Source organism: Mixophyes fleayi, chromosome 2 (assembly GCF_038048845.1).
Source record: "Mixophyes fleayi isolate aMixFle1 chromosome 2, aMixFle1.hap1, whole genome shotgun sequence".
NCBI classification, from domain to species: domain Eukaryota; kingdom Metazoa; phylum Chordata; class Amphibia; order Anura; family Limnodynastidae; genus Mixophyes; species Mixophyes fleayi.
The window spans coordinates 260,296,533-260,320,175 of record NC_134403.1 but is presented as its reverse complement, the minus strand read 5'-3'; the positions used below and the strand labels follow the sequence as shown (position 1 = coordinate 260,320,175).

At 41.1% G+C, this 23,643-nt stretch overlaps 1 protein-coding gene across 1 annotated transcript; it reads right to left on the bottom strand.

Annotated features, from left to right (window-relative positions):
• Positions 1-381: 381 nt before the first annotated feature.
• LOC142138919 (acidic mammalian chitinase-like) lies at positions 382-21,556 on the bottom strand. Its single transcript, XM_075196033.1, has 4 exons — positions 21,297-21,556; positions 15,132-15,248; positions 11,394-11,523; positions 382-759 (listed from the first exon to the last, which is right to left on the bottom strand). The coding sequence occupies exons 1-4, from the start codon at positions 21,471-21,473 to the stop codon at positions 473-475; spliced, it is 711 nt and encodes a 236-aa protein (XP_075052134.1). The 5' UTR covers positions 21,474-21,556; the 3' UTR covers positions 382-472.
• Positions 21,557-23,643: the final 2,087 nt, after the last annotated feature.

Below are 23,643 nucleotides of genomic sequence, written 5' to 3'. Positions count from 1 at the left end.
TTAAATATATACATATATATATATATATATATATATATAAACAATTCCTTTTACAATTCCCAGTCCTGACACAGAGTTGCAGCACTCGGCAGTTTCCCAGGTAAGAAGCTGCTCTCTGACATGTCAGCGACCAGCGCTCAATGCTGGGACACCATTGTGATTGTGATTGTAATTATGTCACCAATTCAGTATCTTAAGAGTGTAGGTTAGCCTACTGGTAGCATTGGCTCTAAATATCACGTTCTTCAACTGACGCAGAACATGTCTCTTTGCTCAGTTGATACATCATATATTATAATAAGGTTATTGAGATAATAGATTGAATTTGCTTATGTTTATTGTGAGTACAAAAAATGCACATTAAGCAGACTAACATATAGAAAGGATGTTGATTCATATAGAGTTGCAGCTTTATTAGGGGGTCTTAGAATGGAGGAGGGGTGCTCTCAGATAACAGGGAAGTGAAGGATATTCATGGCCTGTTGCAGCAGGTGCAGCCTGTGTCAAACACTAAATCATCTCCGCACTTCATGGCATAGGTCCGTCCTGATACACAACGATAGAATTTATTGGGGTTTAATGGGTTCACATAATAGTTGTCAGCTCTACTTTCACAGAAGTCGGGGTCTTCATCAGTGGATGGGGGAGGAGTGACAGGAGTATCAGGGCTAACAGGTGGATTCCCTCCAGGTGTTGTTGTAGGAATGGTTGGTCCATCATCATCATCATCACATATCTTAGGGCAGTTAATGGTTGAACCTACATAGCAAGAATACATTTCTCATAAATTAACTTATTAAGTTAATAAGTAAGCAGAAATGAATGCATACAACGGATGTATTTATTATGAAACCGATGTAATTATGACAAACATAACTAAATAATGTTTCAAACTTTATAGGAAAAAAAGTTGAAAATAAACTAACCAGAAGCCACAAATTGTATTTGTTTTTAAAAAAATTTTTTATTTAATTATCTGCTTTACAGGGCTCTGTGCATGATACACTTGCACGCCGGCCCATAAGGCAGATAAAGATGCGTGTTTGTGCAATTTGCACAGTATTCTAAGTAGCAAGGATCTAACGGTCTGTGCCACTCTAAATACTGTGTAAATTATGGGATGCAATTTACACTTACGATTTCAGTGTAAATTGTGTCCGACTGTAAATGACGCCCTTAATGTGACTGCATGCACTATGTTCTAAAATCCATCAATCAAATGAGAAAAAAAGGAGATTTGAAAGGGAAACGTATTAATCACTGTGTGTGCCTCTGCAGTGCTGTCATTTTGTAGCTTGTACCTGTTGGTAACAGATCTGCATATGAAAATTGATGTACCAATAGTGCACACAGTGCAAGAGCCAAAGCTACTATTGTAATCAGTCAGAGGCGATCCTTTCCATTGGTTTACGGAGTCAGGAGATATGTATGTGTCATTCAAAAATTATTGCTGGTAATGTCATGTGTGTCAATGAGTTGTTATGTTGCTCTCTACAGTGATACTCCATATATGTGCATTTATTAGGAGGAGGAAGTAAGAGTTATTATGCAAAGCAGATTATGTCCATATTAGAGCAGCTCAAGCTAAGTTCCCGAACACACCTGAACTTAACAAATCCGAGTACTGAGCCGAGCGTACCCTCGGAATTGAAAACGAGGCAAAATGTCATGGCTACATTGTCGGATCTCGCAAGTTTTGGATTCTATAATTACCGCCCTCCACGGCGAACCAGCGCCGTTTCACAGAGGGACACAGAAGGGGTAGCAAAGTTCTTGGCAGTCTCTACTGCAGTTGGGCAATGTCATAGGTAGAAAATAAACTGCTCCATTGCTAATTGTCATTGCTGAAAAAGAAATATTAGGGCTGGCAGGCTTGGTCTTCTAAATCTGTAGTCACACTGTACTGTGACATATAGGTAACACACAAAGAGGAGAGCTCCATTGCTCCACTGCTAATTGTCATTGCTGAAATAGAAATAATAGGGCTGACTGGCTTGGTCTTCTAAATCTGCAGTCACATTGTACTGTGTTATATGGGTAAAACACAAATAGGAGAGCTTCATTGCTAATTGTCTTGCTGAAATACAAATAATAGGGGTGGCAGTGTTGTTATTAATCTGCAGTCACACTGTACTGTTTAATCAAAATGGATTCACAGCAATACACAGAAGACCAGGAGCACCAAGAAGTTGCTGGCACCAGTCATGATGATAGTAATCCCTTGATGTCATCTACTAAAGCCTATGTTAAAGTACATAGTGTTTATAAGTCAGGGAAACAAAAATGTAAAAAAACACCTTTTACTTTAGTCAAGAAAAAAAGACCTGTAATCCAAGCAATGTTACCAGCAGAAAAAAAAAAAATTGCCAACATGCCATTCTACACACACAGTGGCAAGGAAAGATTGAGGCCTTCGCCTTTCTCTATGAGTGCTAGTTCTGCAACTGTCACTGAGGCATCTTCTTGTAAGGTCATTCAGACTTCAAAAGTGGTGTCCAAATACTTTTACGTGTAGAAGCCGAGCTGGACGAAAGCAGTAAGACATTAGAGGAAACTGTATGCTCAGATTCGGAAACGACACAAATCCCTGATGAGAGTCTATCCATGAGTGCTATGTGTAATCCTGACCTTTTTGATAGTGAACCCATAAAGAAGGCCCCCTTTCAGCATTTCTGCAGATGTGTGCATGAACAGCCCAAGTGTAACCGGTGATAGCAGCCCAAGTGTAGCCAAAGTGATTCCACTTTGGAATTGCAACAGGATGAGGGGGATATTTGTGTTGCTGAAAATGGCGCTAATGAGGATGTGGATGAAGATGATGTTGTTTGTGTAAATCCAGCAACAGTGGAAGCAGTTTTTGCACGTGATAAGAAGAAGGCCATTGTCATGCCTGGGTATAAGAGCAAAAAAAATTCACCTCTTATGTGTGGAATTATTTTTAAACAAATACTGACAACAGTTGTCTAGCCATTTGTAGCGTTTGTAAAGCCACAGTCAGTAGAGGTATGGACTTTAACCATCTAGGAACCTCATCCATGATGCGCCATTTGAACCGAGTTCATGGCAAGCTGTTGGGAAAATTGGAAACTTATGCTAAAAAATAACAGCAAGCAGTTCATCATCAGCTAGGTCCCTTCTATCCCGGCATCTGCAATCTACACCCACAACACCATCCTCATCAATATCCTCAGTAGCCACCGGAGTTAGTCCTGCATCCAAGTTGCTAAGGCTAGATGACTCCTCCACTATCCTGGATTCCTCAGAAGACTTCTTGAGCCTTAGTCCTACTGCTGCTGCTGGGGGTGAATCTTCATCCTAGAAGCAGACCAAGCAGAAGACTACTAGTAGTTTACAACAATTGACTGTTAAACAATCCTTTGCAAGAGGAAGCAAGTATGAAAGCTGTGATCCAGTGAAAAAGCGGATCAAAGGCGCCATGGCGACAATGCTAGTATTAGATCTGCGTCCAATATCCACTATTAATGCAGCTGGTTTTAGACAGTTACTTGAGGTCTTCTGTCCCCGTTACCAAATTCCACTACACCATTTTACTAGAAAAGCTATTCCTCACCTCTACCAGAAGGTTCGTAAAAATGTAATTATTGGGCAACAAAATGCCATTCTACCCACTGTAACACTTAACCACAGATATGTAGACAAGCAGAACTGGGCAAACTAAAGATTATATGACTGTGACAGCTAACTGGGTTGGTGATTCGTCTACACCAGCAGAAACAGCAGCAGCTTGTACCCAAGTATGTCACATTTTTCAGGGGCAGACTACTCTGTGTATCATCGGCCTCACTAAGAGGCATACAGCTGACAATCTGCTACAAAAACTAAGGAATGTCATTGCAACATGGCTTGGACTCTCCTCAGAATATCTCATGTCTGATAACGCTTCCAATATTGTGAGAACATTACAGCTGGGTGAATTCCATCACATTCCCTGTTTTGCTCACACAATAAACTTGGTGCAGAGCTTTTTAAAAAATGACAGGGATGTGCAAGAGATGCTGTCTGTGGCCCGTAAAATATCTGGACATTTTGGGCATTCTGCAACAGCATGTAGGAGATTGTAGCAGCTACAAGAGCAATTTAATTTGCAGTGCCACAAACTGAAACAAGAGGTGGTGAAAAGGTGGAATTCCACCCTATATATGCTTCTGCGGATAGAAGAACAGCGAAAAGCCACCCACACTTGACAAGCCATGACATTGGGAAAGGAAGGGGGATGTATTTTACTCAAGAGCAGTAGAGAATACTTGTGTTGTGCAAGGTGCTGAAACCATTCAAAGTGGTCACCTATGAAATGAGTTCAGACACTGCTACCTTGAGTCAAGTGATTCCCTTAATTAGACTTCTGGAAAAGCTGCTTGAGAAACTGAAGGAGGAGATTAAGCAAAGCAATTACGCTAAGTATGTCGGGCTTGTAGATCATGTACTTTATTTGCTTTGCCAGGATCCAAGAGTTATCAAAATCTTGAAATCGGATCACTACATTTTGGCGACTGTGCTTGATCCTAGATGTAAGAGCAATGTCTTCTCTTTGTTTTTAACTGACCCAGATCTGAAGAGATGCAAGGAGCTCCTGGTCAGCAAGATGACAGCTCACGTGTTACGGGAGAGGATGGCATCTCCTTCTTCATAAAAATGAACTTCAATTTCCACAAAGAAGGCCTTTCCCACCAATTACATCAAAATACTGAGACTTCTGTAATGGTGGATTCCAGCGGTGATGAATTAATAATGTGTGAGGATGATGTACAAACTGATGAGGGTAAGGATGAGGCTGAGGATGATGTCAACAACATCTTTCCACGGTAGAGTTCCTTAACAGCACTGTTACCTTAGGTGCCTTAAGGCCATTGTTATTATTATTATTGTTTATTTGTAAGGCGCCACAAGGTTTCCGCAGCGCCGTACATGGTACAAACAGTAGACTATACAGGGTAAGACAGTACAGAACAATAAACACAAAGTATCAGTACTTCAGAAACTCCAGGCAGGCAGATACAGTAGAGACGGAGCGGAAGAACAGGTATGGAGACAGGAGGGAAGATGGGCCCTGCTCAAACGAGCTTACATCCTAAGGGAGGGTAAACAGAATCAGGTACATAAGGGAGCCAGTGAAGCAACGGGGAGAAAGAAAGGGGGCAGGGGAGAACCAGAAGAGGTGAGAGGTTTAGTGGATGGTTGGTAGGCCTTAAGGAACAGGTGAGTTTTAAGAGCCCGCTTGAAGGAGCACAGATTGGGTGAGAGACGAATGGAGCGAGGGAGGTCGTTCCAGTGAAGGGGGGCAGCACGGGAGAAGTCTTGGATTCTAGAGTGGGAAGAGGTGATCAGAGTGGAGGAGAGGCGGCGATCATTGGCTGAGCGCAGGGAGTGGGCGGGAGTGTGAATGGAGAGGAGGTTAGAGATGTAAGGGGCAGTAGACTGAGAGAGAGCCTTGTAAAAGGTGGTGAGGAGTTTGAAAAGGATTCTGTAGAGGAAGGGGAGCCAGTGTAAGGAAAGACAGAGAGTGGAGGCAGAGGAGGAGCGGCGTGAGAGGAATATGAGTCTCATAGCCGCATTGAGTATAGAGCGGAGGGGGGCAAGGCGGGAGCAGGGGAGGCCAGTAAGGAGGAGGTTGCAGTAGTCGAGACGGGAGATGATGAGAGCATGGATGATAGTTTTGGTGGCATCTTGAGAGAGGAAGGGACGGATGCGGGCAATGTTACGGAGTTGGAAGCGACAGGCTTGGGCAAGGGATTGAATGTGGGGGGAAAAAGAGAGAGAGGAGTCAAGAGTGACACCTAGGCAGCGGAATTGGGTGACAGAGGAGATAGTGGAGTTGTTAACAACGATAAAGAGGTCATGGTGGGAAGGGAGCCTGGGTGGGGGAAAGACAATGAGTTCGGTTTTGAAGATGTTAATTTTAAGAAAGCGGGAGGACATCCAGGATGAGATGGCTGAGAGGCAGTCAGTTACACGAGAGAGGAGGGAGGAGGAAAGATCAGGAGAAGAGATGTAGAGTTGAATATCTTCAGCATATAGGTGATACTGAAGACCAAAAGAGGAGATGAGAGGCCCAAGGGAGGAAATATAGAGCGAAAAGAGTAAAGGGCCAAGAACAGAGCCCTGAGGGACTCCAACAGGGAGAGGGGAGGGGGTGGAGGAAGAACCAGACGTGGATACGGAGAAGGAGCGATTAGCAAGGTATGAGGTGAACCAGGCATGGACAGAGCCAGAGAGGCCGAGTGAGAGAAGAGTTTGCAGTAGGAGGGGGTGGTCCACGGTGTCGAAGGCCGCGGAGAGGTCAAGGAGGATGAGTATTGAGTAGTGACCCTTGGATTTGGCTGATAAGAGATCATCGGTAACTTTAGCCAGGGCTGTTTTAGTGGAGTGGAGAGGGCGGTAGCCGGATTGGAGAGGGTCAAGGAGGGAGTTGTCAGAGAGGTGTCTGGTGAGGCGGCTGCAGACAATCCGCTCAAGTAATTTGGAGGCATATGGGAGAAGAGAGATAGGGCGGCAGTTAGCAAGAGAGGTGGGGTCGAGATTGGGTTTCTTAAGGATAGGGGAGATAAGAGCATGTTTGAATGAGGATGGGACAACGCCAGAGGAGAGTGATAGGTTGAATAGGTGTGCGAGGTAGGAGCAGGCAGTAGGAGAGAGAGAGAGCGAAGGAGGTGGGATTGGATGGGATTAAGAGGACAGGTAGAGGGTGGAGAGGAAAGAATAAGGGAGCGAACTTCTTCACCTGATGTGGGGATGAAGGAGGACCACAGCTGGTTGATGGCGGGAGGTAAAGCGGTGGGAGTGGGGGGAGAGGGGTGGGAGGAGGAGATGTTGCATCTGATGGCTTCAATTTTGAAAAATAAGGAGGCGAAGTCATACGCCGAGAGGGAAGGCGGGACAGTGGGAGGGGGGGGGGAGAGGAGGGAATTGAATGTGGCAAAGAGGCGGCGGGGGTTGGAGGACTGACAAGAGATGAGCGACTTGAAGAAGGATTGTTTAGCGAGGGACAGGGCAGAGCAGAAAGAGGAGAGGATGAATTTGAAGTGAAGGAAGTAAGCCAGGGAATGAGATTTCCTCCAGAGGCGTTCAGCTGTGCGAGAGCACTTTTGGAGGGAGCGGGTGAGTTTGGAGTGCCAGGGTTGGGGAGTAAGGCGACGACGGCAGATAGAAGAGGCCGGGGCGACGGTGGAGTGGGTGAAAGAGAGGCCCCCATAGGAGAGAGCGGCAGGGGAGGCAGTATCAGAAGAAGTAAGCCAGGTTTCAGTTATGGCAAGAAGATTAAGAGAGTTAGAGATGAAGTGGTCGTGAATGGAGGACAGTTTTTTACGGACAGACCTGGAGTTCCAGAGGGCACACGAAAAAGGGAGGGATGAAGAAGAGGAGATATGGATGAGATTGTCAGGGTTGATGGAGCGAGGGGGGGGTGAGAGATAGGATAGAGAGATATGGGCCCTTGGCGGGGGGCTGGGGGAGAGGATGGGTATAGGAAAGGAGCGAGGCGGCATGATGAGAGACAGGAAAATAAGAGAACGGCCGGAGGAAGCGGGGAGGTGAGGGGGAGAAGTACAAAGAGGAGGGCAGCAATAGGGAGTCCGAAGTGGAACAGATCAAATTAGAAGCGGAGAGAAAGCCGTGAAACCAATGAAAGCAATGTGGACAATGTAAAAGGAGAAGAGCAGTGTTGGCTTGTTTTGTGGGGGCCCTAACAAACCAAGCACATCAGCCTCAAAAGTGGCACTCATTGTTGCTGAAGTGCTTGGTTTGTTAAAGTGTGCATGTCCTTTTTAAGATCCAACATAAGGGTGGGTGGGAGGGCCCAAGGACAATTCCATCTTGCACCATTTTTCCTTTCAGCTACCGCTGTGTGCCTACATGTGCTAAATACTGTTGTGTGCTTTGCAAAAATCTTACAACATTTTGACATCTGGGGGTAAATGTATCAAGGTCTGATTTTTTCAGCGTGCTAAAATCGCTGCAAATCGCGGGTTATCACCTGCAATTTTAGTCAAAATTTTCTCAAATGCATCAAGCTGCAATTTTGACCCTGATCTTCAAAATCGCTGGTCATCTCTGGTGATTTGCTACGATGTAAAACACTCCCGTGTTAGCTAACTCTCCTGTGCTGTAGCAGCGAGTTCTATAAACACATCACTGTTACACTGTCCTGTCATACAGCCGGGAGCTCCAGCAGCTGTAAAAAATGTAAAATGTAAAGAATAGATACCAGTTAAAATTAAAAAAAAGCGTGGTGTCCCCCCTCTATTCAGCCTTAACCCTAGTGCTGCCAGCCTACAGCTGGTTCCGTGAAAATCAGGGAAAAATTATGTGTGGAGTCCCCCGGATTTTCATGTAACCAGCACTAGGCAAACCAGCCGGAAAATGAGCGCCCTTCCCCCCTAGGGACACCCAGCCCAGTGCTAATAGCACTAGGGCTCTTCCTACACCCCTGGGTGGTGGGTGTATGGTAATAATGGTGATTTAATTGTTAAAATAACAAACAGACGCCATTTTGTTTTGTGAAACTACAAGTCCCAGCCAGCCAGGTTGCCCTAAATAACTACAAGCACCTGCATACCCATGGCAGCCAGGGCATGTTTGCACTTGAACTACAAGTGCCAAAATGCCCTGACACCCACGGCTGGCTGGGACCTGTAGTTCCACAAAACAAAATGTTTAGAAAATCACCACACCTTCATTAGAACCACTCGCATTTATTAAAAATAATAAACCCCCAATAATGACAGTAAACACCCTTATTTACACCACAGATTTTTATTAAAAATAATAAATTCCCCAAAATACTCACCAATGAAGTTTCATCTGTTGTCAAGCAATTTGTAATCCCAAAATGGCTGTAAACAAAGTCAAAAATACATTTGTATCCAAAGTCCATACGTGCCCCTGTCCCAAAGAAATTTGTACTTCCAAATGTCCATGCTTGCCCCTGTCCCAAAGAAATTTGTACTTCCAAATGTCCATGCTTGCCCCTGTCCAAAAGAAATTTGTATTTTCAAAAGTCCATGCTTGAAATCTGTTCAGTTCTTCTGCCCAGGGGGGGCCCATTGTTGCTTGAAGTCTTCAGTTCTTCGGCCAGGGGGGCCCCGTATTTGTATGATCCACAATTCTTCTGGCTTGATTGAAGAAAAATAATAAAGAAGGGAGCCGCCGCAAACAGCTCCTACCTAGTAAGAGCTAGGTAGGAGCTCTAACTAGGCGCGTTTGAAAGCAAACTCTCCTGAGTTTGCTTAATCGCAGCTTCATACATTTGAGACTTGTATAGCTGCAGTTGCAAACAGTCGGGAGTTTGAACTCTATCGATTTTGCAAATAGCGATATTGACAGAAGCACAACTTCGGCGATTTTGCATGAAATCTCAGCTTCATTCATCTGCGAGTTTCAACTCTCCCGAGAAAATTTTGCAAAATCGCACCTTGATACATTTACCCCCTGGTCTTGTCTACTGTAAAAGTATTAACCAGAATTAGTGACACCTGTGCTGTAACTAAACCTGATCCTACTATCAACTATCAACATCCAAAGAATGGTGAAGGATTATTTAAAAAAAAATTGAACGGTATAAAGGCAACTGTTTTATTAACAAACAACATCGTTGCTTGCAGAAGTAATGTAAGCATGGATGTCTAAATAGACGTGTATATGTATTAAGTTCCACTTTGCTGCTGTGTCATCAGTATTGTACAAAGTGTTTGTAATCTGCACTTTATGTCAAAGGTACCTAACTATATTATACATTTTTGGGAATTGGGGCTGATTTGAAGCTCAGTGATGAAATTGCTTTTTGCTGTAAATTACAATGGCTCTTTTTAGTGCATTGTCTGGCACCCTGGATTGGTCTGGGTATAATAAAAGCACGCATCCTGGAGGGAAAGGGGACACAGCGCCATGTATCAGCTGTAGAATTTCCACAGTTATCCAAGGAATGGATGGAGCGCTCAAATGAACTGTTGAAGTCGTATAATTGGATGAACAAAAGTATATTAGTTAATATTGTTTTATTGGCCGATTGCACCCAGTATGCCACGCTACACGTGGCATACAGCGATCGCATGGTAAAATACGCACGCACACACTCGCATTACAACATTTAGTTATTTATACAATTCATATTCATATTGGTTCTGTTACACAGTAATTTATGAGCAGGTAGTATTTAGTTAAATATTAGTTTATATGCTATGAATATATGTACGCCTCAGTGTTATTTTAGGTTCAGGTTAAAGGAAATGTGTCATGTCTGATATCATATTAATCCCCTTTACATCAGCAGCTGTCCGATGCATTCGGCGAAGAGATCGCACACTGCATACTCTAGTTATTGATGTTAGGACATAAACCTTTAATATAATACTGACCATAAAATGCTAATAGACTAATTGTAACTGGAGAGTCAGGCGGGAAATAAGGAGCAGATCCCCTGGAGAGATGACCCCCACCTTTGGATTCTTTAGCTTGAACTAGCCTATGACCTGTTTACCCTGGAACCACCCGAAGTCTGGACCTATAGAAGTAAGCCACGTCATCTCTATTGTTCACTGTGTAATACTGACTGTATATATAATCATAGCTGCACCCCCACTAGCCTCAGTCTACTCTGACCACAGTATTCTAAACAGATATACTGTGCACTGGGACCTGTGGAGGCGCAGCGAAGCGCATGCATAGAGCAGCGGTATATATGTATCTTTTGGTATTGGCTGTACTGTACTGTATCATAATATAATAATGTATTGAACTGTTAACATTTTACATCTGCTAAAATAAATCACTTTGTGCGTTGGAAACACAATACAATCGCCTATGCAATGCTTATTTGAAGACGATAGAATTACTTTAATAGAACCATAACTGATTTCATGATCGAAGGACAATTCCAGCTTGTACCACTTTTGTTTTTTGCCACTGCTGTATGGCAATGTTTCCTAGATGTGCTATGAACTGCCGTGTGTTTGTGTCATTGCTCTGTCGCTTAGCATCCAGCTAGGTTGCTGCAGTCTTTGTTTGAAAGTGTATGAAAATAATATTGTGACCTGTAAGGTGGTCAAAATTGTCTGCAAATGACTTGAAATTAGTGTTATTGAGGTTAATAGTAATGTAGGGGGGAAAAAAATATGTGATTTTAGCAAGCAAAATAGGGATTTTAGGGGGGAAAAAATCGGGATCCAAAACCAAAATCAAAACACGCAAGGGTGGTTTTTGCCAAAACCAAAACCAAATCCAAAACACGAAGTTAATCCAGATCCAAAATCAAAACCAAAACCAGAACACGGGGGTCAGTGAACATCTCTAGTGCATGTTTTTTGGGGTATTTATATAAAAGTCATGTACAATATGACCCATATTTATAAATATTTATTATCTTTAAAACAGTCTCATACCTTCCAGCAAAGACTTCAGATGGCTGATCAACGGATATTTCCCTTCATTGCAGAACGTTCCCAGGAAGTCATCTAAATCAATGGTCCAAACCATAGCACCACCAAAACCACTTTCCTTCAAAAACCTCACCTAGAGTATAAGGGAGATAATATTACATAATAAAGTTAAAGGGTCTGAGCCTGAGTCATTAAGGTGAGCAAAGCATAAAAAAGTAGTAACTTTGGGCATAACCATGTTGCATTGTGCATTGGAGGGTGAGGTAAATTTTTAATTGTGGGGACAGATTTATAGTTGGGGTAGGACATGTCCTAGATCAACTTTTAATGTCAGTGTAAGAATAAAACTAGCAAGTATTTGTATGCTAGATGAAAAAACAGCCAGTATTTAACTTATCTGCAAAACAATAAACTAATTTTCACCCATTGCATTCTAACATGGTTTGTCCCAGAGAACATTTACTCCTTTCTTTGACTTACTTTCCTTAATGACTCAGGCCCTTTGAGTCATTAAGGAGAGCAATGCAAAAAAAAGAGTAACTTTGCACCTTGGCAAAAACCTTGTTGCATTGGAAGGGGGAGATAAATTTAAAATGTGGGGACAGAGTTGGGATAGGACATGTCCTAGATCAACTTTAACTTTCAGTGTAAAAATAAAGTTTTCAAGTATTTGTGTGCTACATGACTAAAAAGGCCAGTATTTTCTTTATGTGCAAAATAATAAATTAATTTGCACCCCTTACACTGTAACATGGTTTGTCCAGGATCAAATTTACTCCTTTTTTTGCCTTGCTCTCCTTAATGACTCATGCCCATATTGTTTCCACCATTTTTTCAAGCAGTGAGAAAGAGCCCTGAATTATGAGCAAACCTTTCTGAATAATAAATTAGTAAACGCGTTTAGTAGATTATGGATAACATTCATTTTCCAAAAAGCAGTATAAATTCTGGGAGAACTATGTTGTGTGCAAGGTTTCACAGCACTCTAGGCAAAATGTCAGCCTATCGCCTCTGCATCCCCCAATACCAGCTTCTCAGCCCCTCACACACACTTGGGGTTTATTTACTAATTTACCGAAGAACCGCTGATTATCAGTGCTTTGACATCATTTTATAAAACACCAAATTTCTTAAAGACAAAACCCATCTGGTTTTGTCTTTAATAAAATTGCTGTTTAAAGAAAATGACCTCAAAGCACTAGGGATCAGCAGTTCTTCAGAACTGCCTTTTAGTAAATAAAACTCACATGACTTTTGAATTCTGCATTTATTGTTCAGGGACAAATGCAGGATTTGTAGAGCGGGGTTTCTAGGCTTCTCTACAACCCTTTCCTATCCCTATCAAATACACGTCAATGCTGCATGCACTACTGTTAGGTGCACACAGTTCACCCTTCACTAGCAGAGCGGTGAGAAGTAGGACATACCTCCCAACTGTCCTTCCAGTGGGGACAAAGTCCTGACTGAGTGTGACAGGCACCCAAAATTGGGACTGTCCCATGGATTCAGGACAGTTGGCAGATTGTACTGCTCTCACGTACCTGTTCTTGAAGCTTTCCCTACCTGTGGCTGCCCTTGGCTTAAACTCAGTTGCTGCTTGTCTGGGTTGTGGGATGTTGTTGCCCTGTTTGGAAAAAGGATAGGTACTTGAAATATGGAAATATGGAAAGTTATGCAATGAGTGAACCCTCTGAGTCTCCCTCCCCCAAATCAACAGCATTCAAGTTTAATAATTAGGTCTCCCTCCCTACAAACAGCCCTGACCTTAAATTAATATCATTCACATTTAATAAATAGACGTATCTCCCCCAATTAGCCCTGACATTAAATTAGTAGTATTCACATTTAATAATAAACGTATTTCCCTTCTATGAGCCCCAACATTACAATAATAGTTTTCATATTTAATAAATTGACCTATTTTCATCCCAAACAGTCCTGACATTTAATAGTTTTCATATTTAATAAATAGTCTCCACAAACTCTGTTCCCCCCATTTCTATTAATAGCGCCCAAATCATCCCAGCACTATAAATATATAGTTTCATCACCCCACATTTGATAGCCACCACCATGATAACACTATTATACTAAATACCCCCCATCTATCAAATAAATAGCCCCCCCTCACAAATTAATAGTTCCCACCCAACATTAAATGATTAATCCTTTGCAATCTGGAAAAAACATAATGCCTAATTTATCATATTCCCCCAATAAAAAGCAATGTACTGTGGAAATGCATACATTTTGAATAATTTTAAATCAAATAGCAGAAACACCCACTAAAGCATTAAAAATTGCAGGAATAGAAAACTTATTTTCCAACATGTGAAATGTCACCCTACTATTAAATTAATATCCCAGGCCACCACCCCAAAACACTAAAAGCCCCCCTTTTTCCTCCCCCACACTTACCTGCTTCCATGTGGATGTCAGCAGGGGAGAGCATGCAGGCTTGTCTCATTCTGCAGGCCACCATAGAGTTCATCCTTGCCTCATCCGGGGCGGGGCTTATTGACTAGGAGGAGCGGGGCTTATCGGCTCAGAGGGGCGCTGCTGTACCTCCTAAATGAACATAAGCCTGACATTGTCAGGGCAGCTAACCAAAACTGCTGTGCAGTGGCCAGCAGCTTTAGACTTTACATTAATAAACAACTGCGACCAACGCCAGCATAAAAAGAGAGTCTTCTTTTCGGTGCCTGATGGCCACCTCAGTGGCGCCCCCCCCAGGTCCTGGCGCACTTGGCAGCTGCCTAATGGTAGTGCCGGGCCTGATTGTGTGCAGTTTGTAGGGGTGTCATATTTTAATTAAGTAATACACTAGAGATGGAATATTGGCAACCCTACAGCTATGTAGGCAAACGGGGAACCGTACAGATGAACTGGACCCCTTTCTTTTCTTTTCCATGGCTACCTCACACTATACTCAAAAACCTGTAAAAACATATATTTTCAAGGTTAAAGTATTGAGTTTTTGGATTAGTTATTGGCTGATTTTGAAATGGTGTTGTTTTATATATCAACTTTACACTTTTGTAGAACTTTGGCTACAGTCAACTTTTAAAGGACCAAAACACCTTTACTAGAGCTGTTTACATTTTACTGTATATGACAAGGTAATGTAATACCCTACAAATGCAACTAAAAGATAACCATAACAGGTATAGGGTTCATTTACAAAATCAAAGTCAATTGTGGACAGTGTCAGACTAAACAGAAGGTACAGAATCATAGTCACAAAATATTACTAAGTAGCCTGTGTGAAGCAGCCTGTTTGCACCATAAATATGGCATTACATACTGCCCAACATTTAGAATCCCGAAAGCGCGACAAAATAAGCCCTGTCCCAGATCTGCCCAAACTTCGCCCACCAATGGACACATTAGGGTAAAACTTCACCCATTTTCTGCTAACCCCGGCCTCGTTTGCGCCATGTGTTTGGGAATGTCCCGCCAAAATCTGGACAGTTGGGAGGTATGGAACTATCACAATTTATTACTGCTTTCACTTAGATCCAAAGTTAAGAATTGCTCCCGTACTGAATCACTATAGCCAAGGGATTCTATCTACTACATCACCTAAAGGTGCTTCAGCTTTGAAAACATTGAACCCAAAAATCATAGCTTTCACTTACTACCATGTGCCACCACCCTTAAGGTGTAAGATTACCAATTAACTAGGGATGTATATCATTTTCACTTGTAACTATACAAACCCTCATCTGAACACCACCTTACTTTGCAGTCATAACTTTCTTTGTTGTCAAATGCCACCCATTCATTATCTTTGCAAGCAATTGGCACCCTCTGGTCTGTAATCCATTTCACTGTGGTTCCTTTAAGCCAAGTACAGATCTATGGAGAATACAGCATAGAATACAGTGTTAAAAATTAGGAGATGATTGCACTATTGGCAAAGACAATACAAATATTTTACGCCATGCATTTAGATGACAACACTTTCACACTTACATATAAAAATATCTCATTTGCATTATAATCATGCAAATCTCTAAAGTATATGTGTTGCATACTTTTTAATACAACAGTGTAGATACACTGATTTGCACTGTTACTAGGTGTAACAATATACAGTCATGGCCAACAATTTTGAGAATGACACAAGTATTGGTTTTCACAAAGTTTGCTACTTCAGTGATTTTAGAGCTTTTTGTCAGATGTTACCATGGTATACTGATTAAAATTACAAGCATTTCATAAGTGTCAAAGGCTTTTATTGACAATAACATTAAGTTTATGTAAATAATCAATATTGCAGTGTTGACGCTTCTTTCTGAAGACCTCTGCAATCCACTCTGGTATGCTGTCAATCAACTTTTGGGCCACATACTGACTCATGGCCACCCATTCTTGCCTAATAAATGCTAGGAGTTTGTCAGAATTTGTGGGCTTTTGTTTGTCCACCCTCTAATTGAGTATTGACCACAAGTTCCTAATGGGATTAAGGTCTGGGGAGTTTCCTGGCCATGGCCCCAACATTTCGATGTTTTGATCCCCAAGCCACTGGAAAATGCGTTGTTCGTCACCAACTTTTCTTGGATGATTGGGAAAAGTTGTTCTTGGAGGATGTTTTGGTACCATTCTTTATTCATGGCTGTGTTCTTAGTAGAGATGCTCACTGACCCCCGTGTTTTGGTTTTGGTTTTGGATCTGGATTACCTTCGGGTTTTGGGAAAACCGCCCTTGCGTGTTTTGGTTTTGGTTTTGGTTTTGTTTGGTTTTGTTTTGCAATTTTGTTTAAAAATCTATTTTTTTTGGCCTAAATTAACCTAATTTAGTGCTCCACCTGTTTCTTGGATAAGTAAGGTAATTCTAAAGCTAATAAATTATGAAATATACAGTTTAATCCCTGGTAGGCCATCCTTAATTCTGCACAGAAACCTGATGGTCTTCCTCTCCATTTTAGCCTATTGGCAATGCAGCCATCATCTTTGGGTGTATATTGCACCCTACACTTCTAGTTAAATATATAAAGAAATGGACAAAGGCAGTTTGGTTTCTGTCTGCATCAGCCCCCCCTACACTTGTAGTAAAATAGAAAAAAAAAGCTGGTATAAACTGCACAATAAAAATAGAAATGGACAAAGGCAGTTTGGTGTCTGTCTGTATAGCCCCCCCTCCACTTGTAGTTAAATAAAAAAAAAGCAGCCTGCATAAACTGAACAATAAAAATAGAAATGGACAAAGGCAGTTTGGTATCTGTCTGCATCACACCCCCTCTCCACTAGGAGTAAAATAGAAAACTTTTCAGCCGTTATAGACTGTAGAATATAAATAGAAATTGAGAAAGGCAATTTGGTATCTGTCTGCATCATCCTCATCAACATCATCATTAGCGCCCTTGTCGCCTACACAAATCTCCCCCTCATCCTCTTCTAATTCCAAAGTGGCATCCTCAATTTGTGTATCACCGGCTATACTCGGGCTGTTCAGGCACACATCAGCAGAACTGCTGAAAGGGCCCTTCTTTATGGGTACATTATCAGAATGCTCACGATTAGACATACCACTGGTGGATGGACTATCCACAGGGATTGGTGTCATTTCTGATTCAGAGCATACATTATCCTCTAATGCCTTACTGTTTTCTTGCAGCTCGGCTTTCACGCGTAACAGTAGTTGTGCACCACTTTTAGACTCCAAATTACTTGGTCTTGCTTGGTCACGAGTGACCGTACAAGAAGAAGCCTCAGTAACATTTTTTGATCTGCCACTAATAGAGAAAAGCGAAGGCCTCATTCTTTCTTTGCCACTGCGTGTGTAGAATGGCATGTTGGCAATTTTTTTTATCGGCAGTTATTTTTTCCTCAGTTACACTTCTTTTTTGCTTCAACACTGTAATTTTTTTTTTGGTGTGTGTTTTTTTCCCTGATTTAAAAAAACTATGTACTTTTACATAGGCTTTACCAGATGACGTACTGGGAACACTACCATCAGGACTGGTGCCAGCACCTGCTTGCTGATCCTGCTCATATGTGGACTGCTTTGAATCCATTTTAATGATCCCAAAGCACTTGTAGTGTAAAATATTCAATAGATACTGCTGCTAGATATGACTTTTTACAGCCAGAGAAATTATTGTTTCACACTGGGGAATATGGGACACCCCAAAGCACTTGTAGTGCAAAATATTGTATAGATTGATACTGCTGCTAAATTTGACTTTTTGCAGCCAGAAAAATTATTGTTTCACACTGGGGAATATGGGACACCCCAAAGCACTTGTAGTGCAAAATATTGTATAGATAGATACTGCTGCTAAATATGACTTTTGGCAGCCAGAAAAATTATTGTTTCACACTGGGGAATATGAGACACCCCAAAGCTAGTGCAAAATATTGTATAGATAGATACTGCTGCTAAATATGACTTTTGACAGCCAGAAAAATTATTGTTTCACACTGGGGAATATGGGACACCCCAAAGCACTTGTAGTGCAAAATATTGAAAAGAATGCCTCCTCTATCCTCCTCTCTTGCTGCTCTAACAATTGCTAATGGAATTGGTAATAATAATAGAATTGAATAGAATAGAATTGAAATAATAATAGAAAGAATAAGGTGTACAATTATTGCTCTGTCCCTGCTCTAATACAGCCTGAGACCTAACCCTGCTCTCTCCCTCTGTCAAATGGCGATGGATTGCTGTGGAGGTGGGTATTTATGTATTTCAAATATCGCGAGAACCGAGCCCCGAGATCAGATGATGTCACAATGACGTTTTGCCTCGATTTCGATTCCGAACGGGCGGGAGAGTACCTAGCCTGCTCGGCTCGGTACTCGGATAGGCAAAGTTTGGGTGGGTTCGGATCTCGGGGAACCGAGCCCGCCCATCTCTAGTTCTTAGGCAAAATTGAGAGTAAGCCCACTCCCTTGGATGAGAAGCAACCGCACACATGAATGGTCTCAGGATGCTTTACTGTTGGCATGACACAGGATTGATGGTAGTACTCACCTTTCCATCTCCGGTGAAGCGTTTTTCCAGATACCACAAGCAATCTGAAAGGGAATTCATCAGAGAAAATTACTTTAACCCAGTCCTAAGCAGTCCAATTCATGTACCTTCTGCAGAATATCAGTCTGTCCCTGATGTTTTTCCTGGAGAGAAGTGACTTCTTTGCTGGCCTTCTTGACACCAGGCCATCCTCCAAAAGTCTTTGCTTCACTATGTGTGCAGATGCACTCACACCTGCCTGCTGCCATTCCTGAGCAAGCTCTGCACTGGTGGGTCCCCATCCCACAGCTGAATCAACTTTAAGAGACGGTCCTGGAGCTTGCTGGATGTTCTTGGGCGCACTGAAGCCTTCTTCACAACTATTGAACCTCTCTTCTTGAAGGTCTTGATGATCCGATAAAAGGTTGATTTAGGATTAATCTTACTAGCAGCAATATCCTTGCCTGTAAAGCCCTTTTCGTGCAAAGCAATCATGACTGCATGTGTTTTCTTGCAGATAACCATGATTAACAGTGGAAGAACAACGATTTCAAGCACCACCCTCTTTTTAAAGCTTTCAATCTTTTATTATAACTCAATCAGCATGACAGAGTAATCTCCAGCCTTGTCCTTGTCAACACTCTCACCTGTGTTAACGAGAGAATCACTGATCTGATGTCAGGTGGTCCTTTTGTGGCAGGGCTGAAATTCAGTGGAAATATTGTTTTTGGGATAAAAAAAATTGTCATGGCAAAGAGGGACTTTGAAATTAATTGCAATTCATCTGATCACTCTTCTGGATTATATGCAAATTGCTATAAAAAAAAACTGAGGCAACAGACTTGGTGAAAATTAATATTTCTGTCATTCTCAAAACTATTGGTCATGACTGTACTACTAAAAAACATACTGAAAAGAATAAGTTAACACAATGATCTCTAAAACTAAACCAATCTTAGTCAAGTTTTAATGAGTTAGTTATTCTAACAACTCACTATAATATAAGAATGCCGAATAGTCACACAACGACAATGCTACTTCTCCTGTGCCTTCTTCCACTTATAGAACTCCACACCTCATCTGACCACACTTTCCCCAACATTCATGGCTCTGCTTTTCAATCTTTACACCTCTTCTCTCTGTGAACTAATAGATTATTTTGTACTCCCTTACCTCAACTATGCAGATGACACACAAATCTATAAAATACACTCCTTGTCTCCCTCTTAAATCTACATCTGACCTACACCTCTCCTCCTCTCCAGTAACCACCTCTAACACTTGCCTCCAAGACTTCTTGTCAGGAACATAGAGCTACCTGCCTAATGCTGCCAGAGTCATGCTTTTATAGAGAGCTGGAGACACTAATTATTGGAGGTGGTGATGTAAGCGGCGGCAGCCGAGTCTTTGAATAGTGTCCCGTTGCCTAGCAACGGGATGCACATGCGCATATGAGGCCCCCAGGCTTCCGGAATTGATGCATCTGGTTGCTGGGCAATCAGATGCGCCACTCGGGCAGGAAGAAGGCAGCCCTACCTGTGTGGACGGAAGAACACAGGGACTGCGCCTGACACTTCTCCTGCCCTCCAGTTATAGAAGTCCACACCTCATCTGACCACACTTTCCCCAACTTTCAGTCCTTTAAGTGTGGTCTTAAACATGCCTCTTCACTATAGCTATCCCACCTACACCAGATAATACTACCTCTGCACGCACTACCTGCGCCTGTCCCATATCCCACAACCTTCTACTTTCTCAGAATTGCTCTTAACCTTGTATCTGTATGTTAACATGAACAGGGCCCTTGTTAGCCCTGTACCTCCTTCATTAGCCTTCTCTGTACTTTTTATTGTTTATGTGCAATTTGTATTATTTGAACCTGACTGTCCAGCAATGCAAACTTTGTGTCTACTCCTAATGATGATAATGATAAATCTATTACAAAATCTAATAAAGCAATGTATTATAAAAATAATAAAAATAATAATTATCTTAAAAGAAAATTCAAAGACATTTAGTATAATTTCATAATACACGGTCAAAGTTTGTTTACAAGACATTTTTTAGATGGGCATAATACAGACTTAAGAGAATGTAGTAGTTTTTAAAGGCACTCAAGGTTTTAACCCCATTTTTTCAATCTTATCACAGGATTTCACCTCGACAGGTGAAATCAGCAATAAGGGACAGAAAAGGAAGGTGGGTTTGTTCAATTTTTTTTTTACCATGGAATGAAGTCTCAGGAGACAGCGTACACCTTTATAGTATGCAATTTTATGGTGTATTTGGTGGAAAGATACAAACTGGGTGTCATCATTATGATTATTCTTTATTTATAACTTACTGTCATTTAATTCAGAACTGTAGCTTAAAGTGATAACGGCAGACAATCTGAATACAGTGACACTGAGTCATGAGTGGTGGGAATGGTTAATCTTAGGGAGAGTTCATATAAAAATCTTGTGCCAGAAGCCTCTCTAAAATGTTTAGAGGCTGTCACATATGCAGGTTAGTATAAACTAACTTAGTGATGAGCAGCATCCACAAGTAATTCATGTAGAAACCTTGTTCTATCTACAGGTGGCCAGTAGATTAGCAGCAGTATGAATCTAAAGTCTATATACTTCAAGCAGAAATGCATTTACACAATTTTAATGAAAATGAAAAGCTGTTTAACAGTACATCACTCCATCTCTTTACCTTCTCTGACGTAGACAGATAATCACTCAATGTGGGTGAGTTTGATGATCTATGGTTGTGGGTTATCGGCTCAATTATAATAAATATTATAATATTACAATAAACAGATTTAAACATTTTTCATTGGCTAAATAAGAGGGTTAATTAAGCAGGTCAATGGGTGAAGTACCAAGCATCTATTTTCTACAGATTCTTTATACATTGACAATCATCATGTTACTGTGTATAGTATTTCTTACTAAATAACACCTCAAAATAGGCCCATGAGCCAGCCTCCTCTGTGTACGGCCCAGCTGATCCTGCTCCAGACACAGGTATCCCCACATCGCATTTGTTAGGATTAAGATTCCTTAATGATCGGCCATATGTTGGGAATCCCATAAGGAGTTTCTCTGCAGGTGCTCCCTTTTTTTTCCAGTAATTCATAGCAAACACCTGGGGGTGAAGAGGACATATGAATGATGGAAAGAGTATAGGAAAAGCTCATCGTTACCGTATTCAGTGACCTATGATCATTAAGGAGAGAGGGAATGATTACTAACATAGCTCAAATATGTAAATATGCACTTAAACCCTAACAATGAGCTTTTATCTGTCTAGTACAAGATCGACAATGAAAGCAAATATATGATTGGTTACTATGGTTTTAAATGCAGACTTTATGCGGACATTTCATCAATATAAGTAAACAATCCACAGTGCCAGACAGATAAGAACAGACATCTAAATATAGAAGAATGAGCTTCATGTGAGTTTGGTAATCCAAGGGGGCTTGCCTTGATGAAGTAGGTAAAAAAGCTGTAGCAGAGTATCTGTATATCATCATTGTACATTTGTATTGGGTATTCTATTAATAAATCCACTTTTTCTACTTTATTAAATTTCAAACAAATGTTGTATCATTATGATTTGATGTGATAACCGTATAATCGTAAGGAAAATGGTCTGGTGTGCTTACAATGTTAAAGTATTTAAAATCTCCCTCATCTTTGGAACCTCGGCAGAGGGGGCTGTTGTGTCCAGACACAGGGTCCCAGTCGCCATGAAAATCATATGTCATCACACTGATAAAATCCAAGAGTCTATGGAGAAGCATGGAGAAATGGAACTGTACATTTTAAAGCAAGAATAGATAGACTTGTCTTTGATCTTGTAACAGAATGAAAACCACAGAAATGACACATGACAGGACAGTCACTGAAAATGTAAATTTTGAAACACAGATTTGTTGATTTGAAGTAACTCTATATTACGCTTAATGATCTCCACAAACATTCCCTCTTTATAACGCACTTTCCGATCTTCTCTATCTCATATCCATCATCAATGGTTCCTTTTCCTGCAGACACTGCGGCTGTGATCAGAAGCCGAGGAAGACCCGTGACTGTTGCTTCTTTATTAAATGCATCAAGCATTTCCTGAGAGAGACAAGATTAAAGGACCAAGTTACATAATGGACTAGGATTATATAAGTCTATGCAGGACTCATATGGCTGCAGACAGAATGCTGACAAAATAACTGTTCATACTTTGTTCATAATCTTACATTAATAAAAGTGGTAATGGGCACACATGACTCGTTCACAGGGCTGCAGCGTCAGTATATAATACCCAAACAGCATTTGATAAGTTGAGAGCTATTTTTTTCAGTGCACAGTTGCAAATTTTCAACATTTTAAATCACAAAAAGCCACAACAAGCAACCATCTATTTTTTATGTAACTAGAATTGAATATTTATCCATAATTTTTCAATAACATGCTGATAATATGTTTAATATATATTCCTCTACAAGACACATATGCATGGTGCCTTCTATTACACAACTTTACAGTAATGGGCACAGTGGGACACTGATCATAGAGAATCAGTGGAGAATGGTGAGAGGCTCCCATTGTTCTACATGAAACACTTTCCATAAATATCTTGTAGTAAGTTTCTAAATACCCTTTAAAATACTTTTTATCCTTTTAAACGTTCCTGATATTTATTTACTTAGCAATTCTGGACCCATTTCCTATTACTGCTTAGGACAACATAAAACTAGAAATTAATAAAGGATTTTGACAAATTGTATAGTATCTAATGACTTTAATGGTGTGTTATGGAGAGGGAAAGAATGTTGCAAGCACATACTATTTATAAGGGAACCAAATATGCCACTATTCAGACTCTACCTTTAGATATAAACCTACTTTTCAGAACAACTCATACCGAAAACATTGTTTCATTTTGATTACTTAAATCAGTTAAAAAAAAAAGGAGAAGGTTTATATGTAGACCACTGAGAAGACATAAGGCACATGGTACAATGAAATCAAAATACCATGATATCAGTTATCTGATGCAATAACCTATTGGCAAACTTGAATAACCTAAGAGGTTCAGGCACAATCCCAAATTGAGGGAGTTGTAAATGTGGCAAAATAAGACTAGCATGTTGAAACAACCAAATCAATGGGATATATAAAAGGTACGTATGTATTTTAAACAGTTATCCCGAAACAAACAGATGTGTCTCAAATACAGAAAGGAACCGTTGTAATTCGTTTTTCTACCTTCTCCCCATACTGTATATGAGATGCACCAATACGCT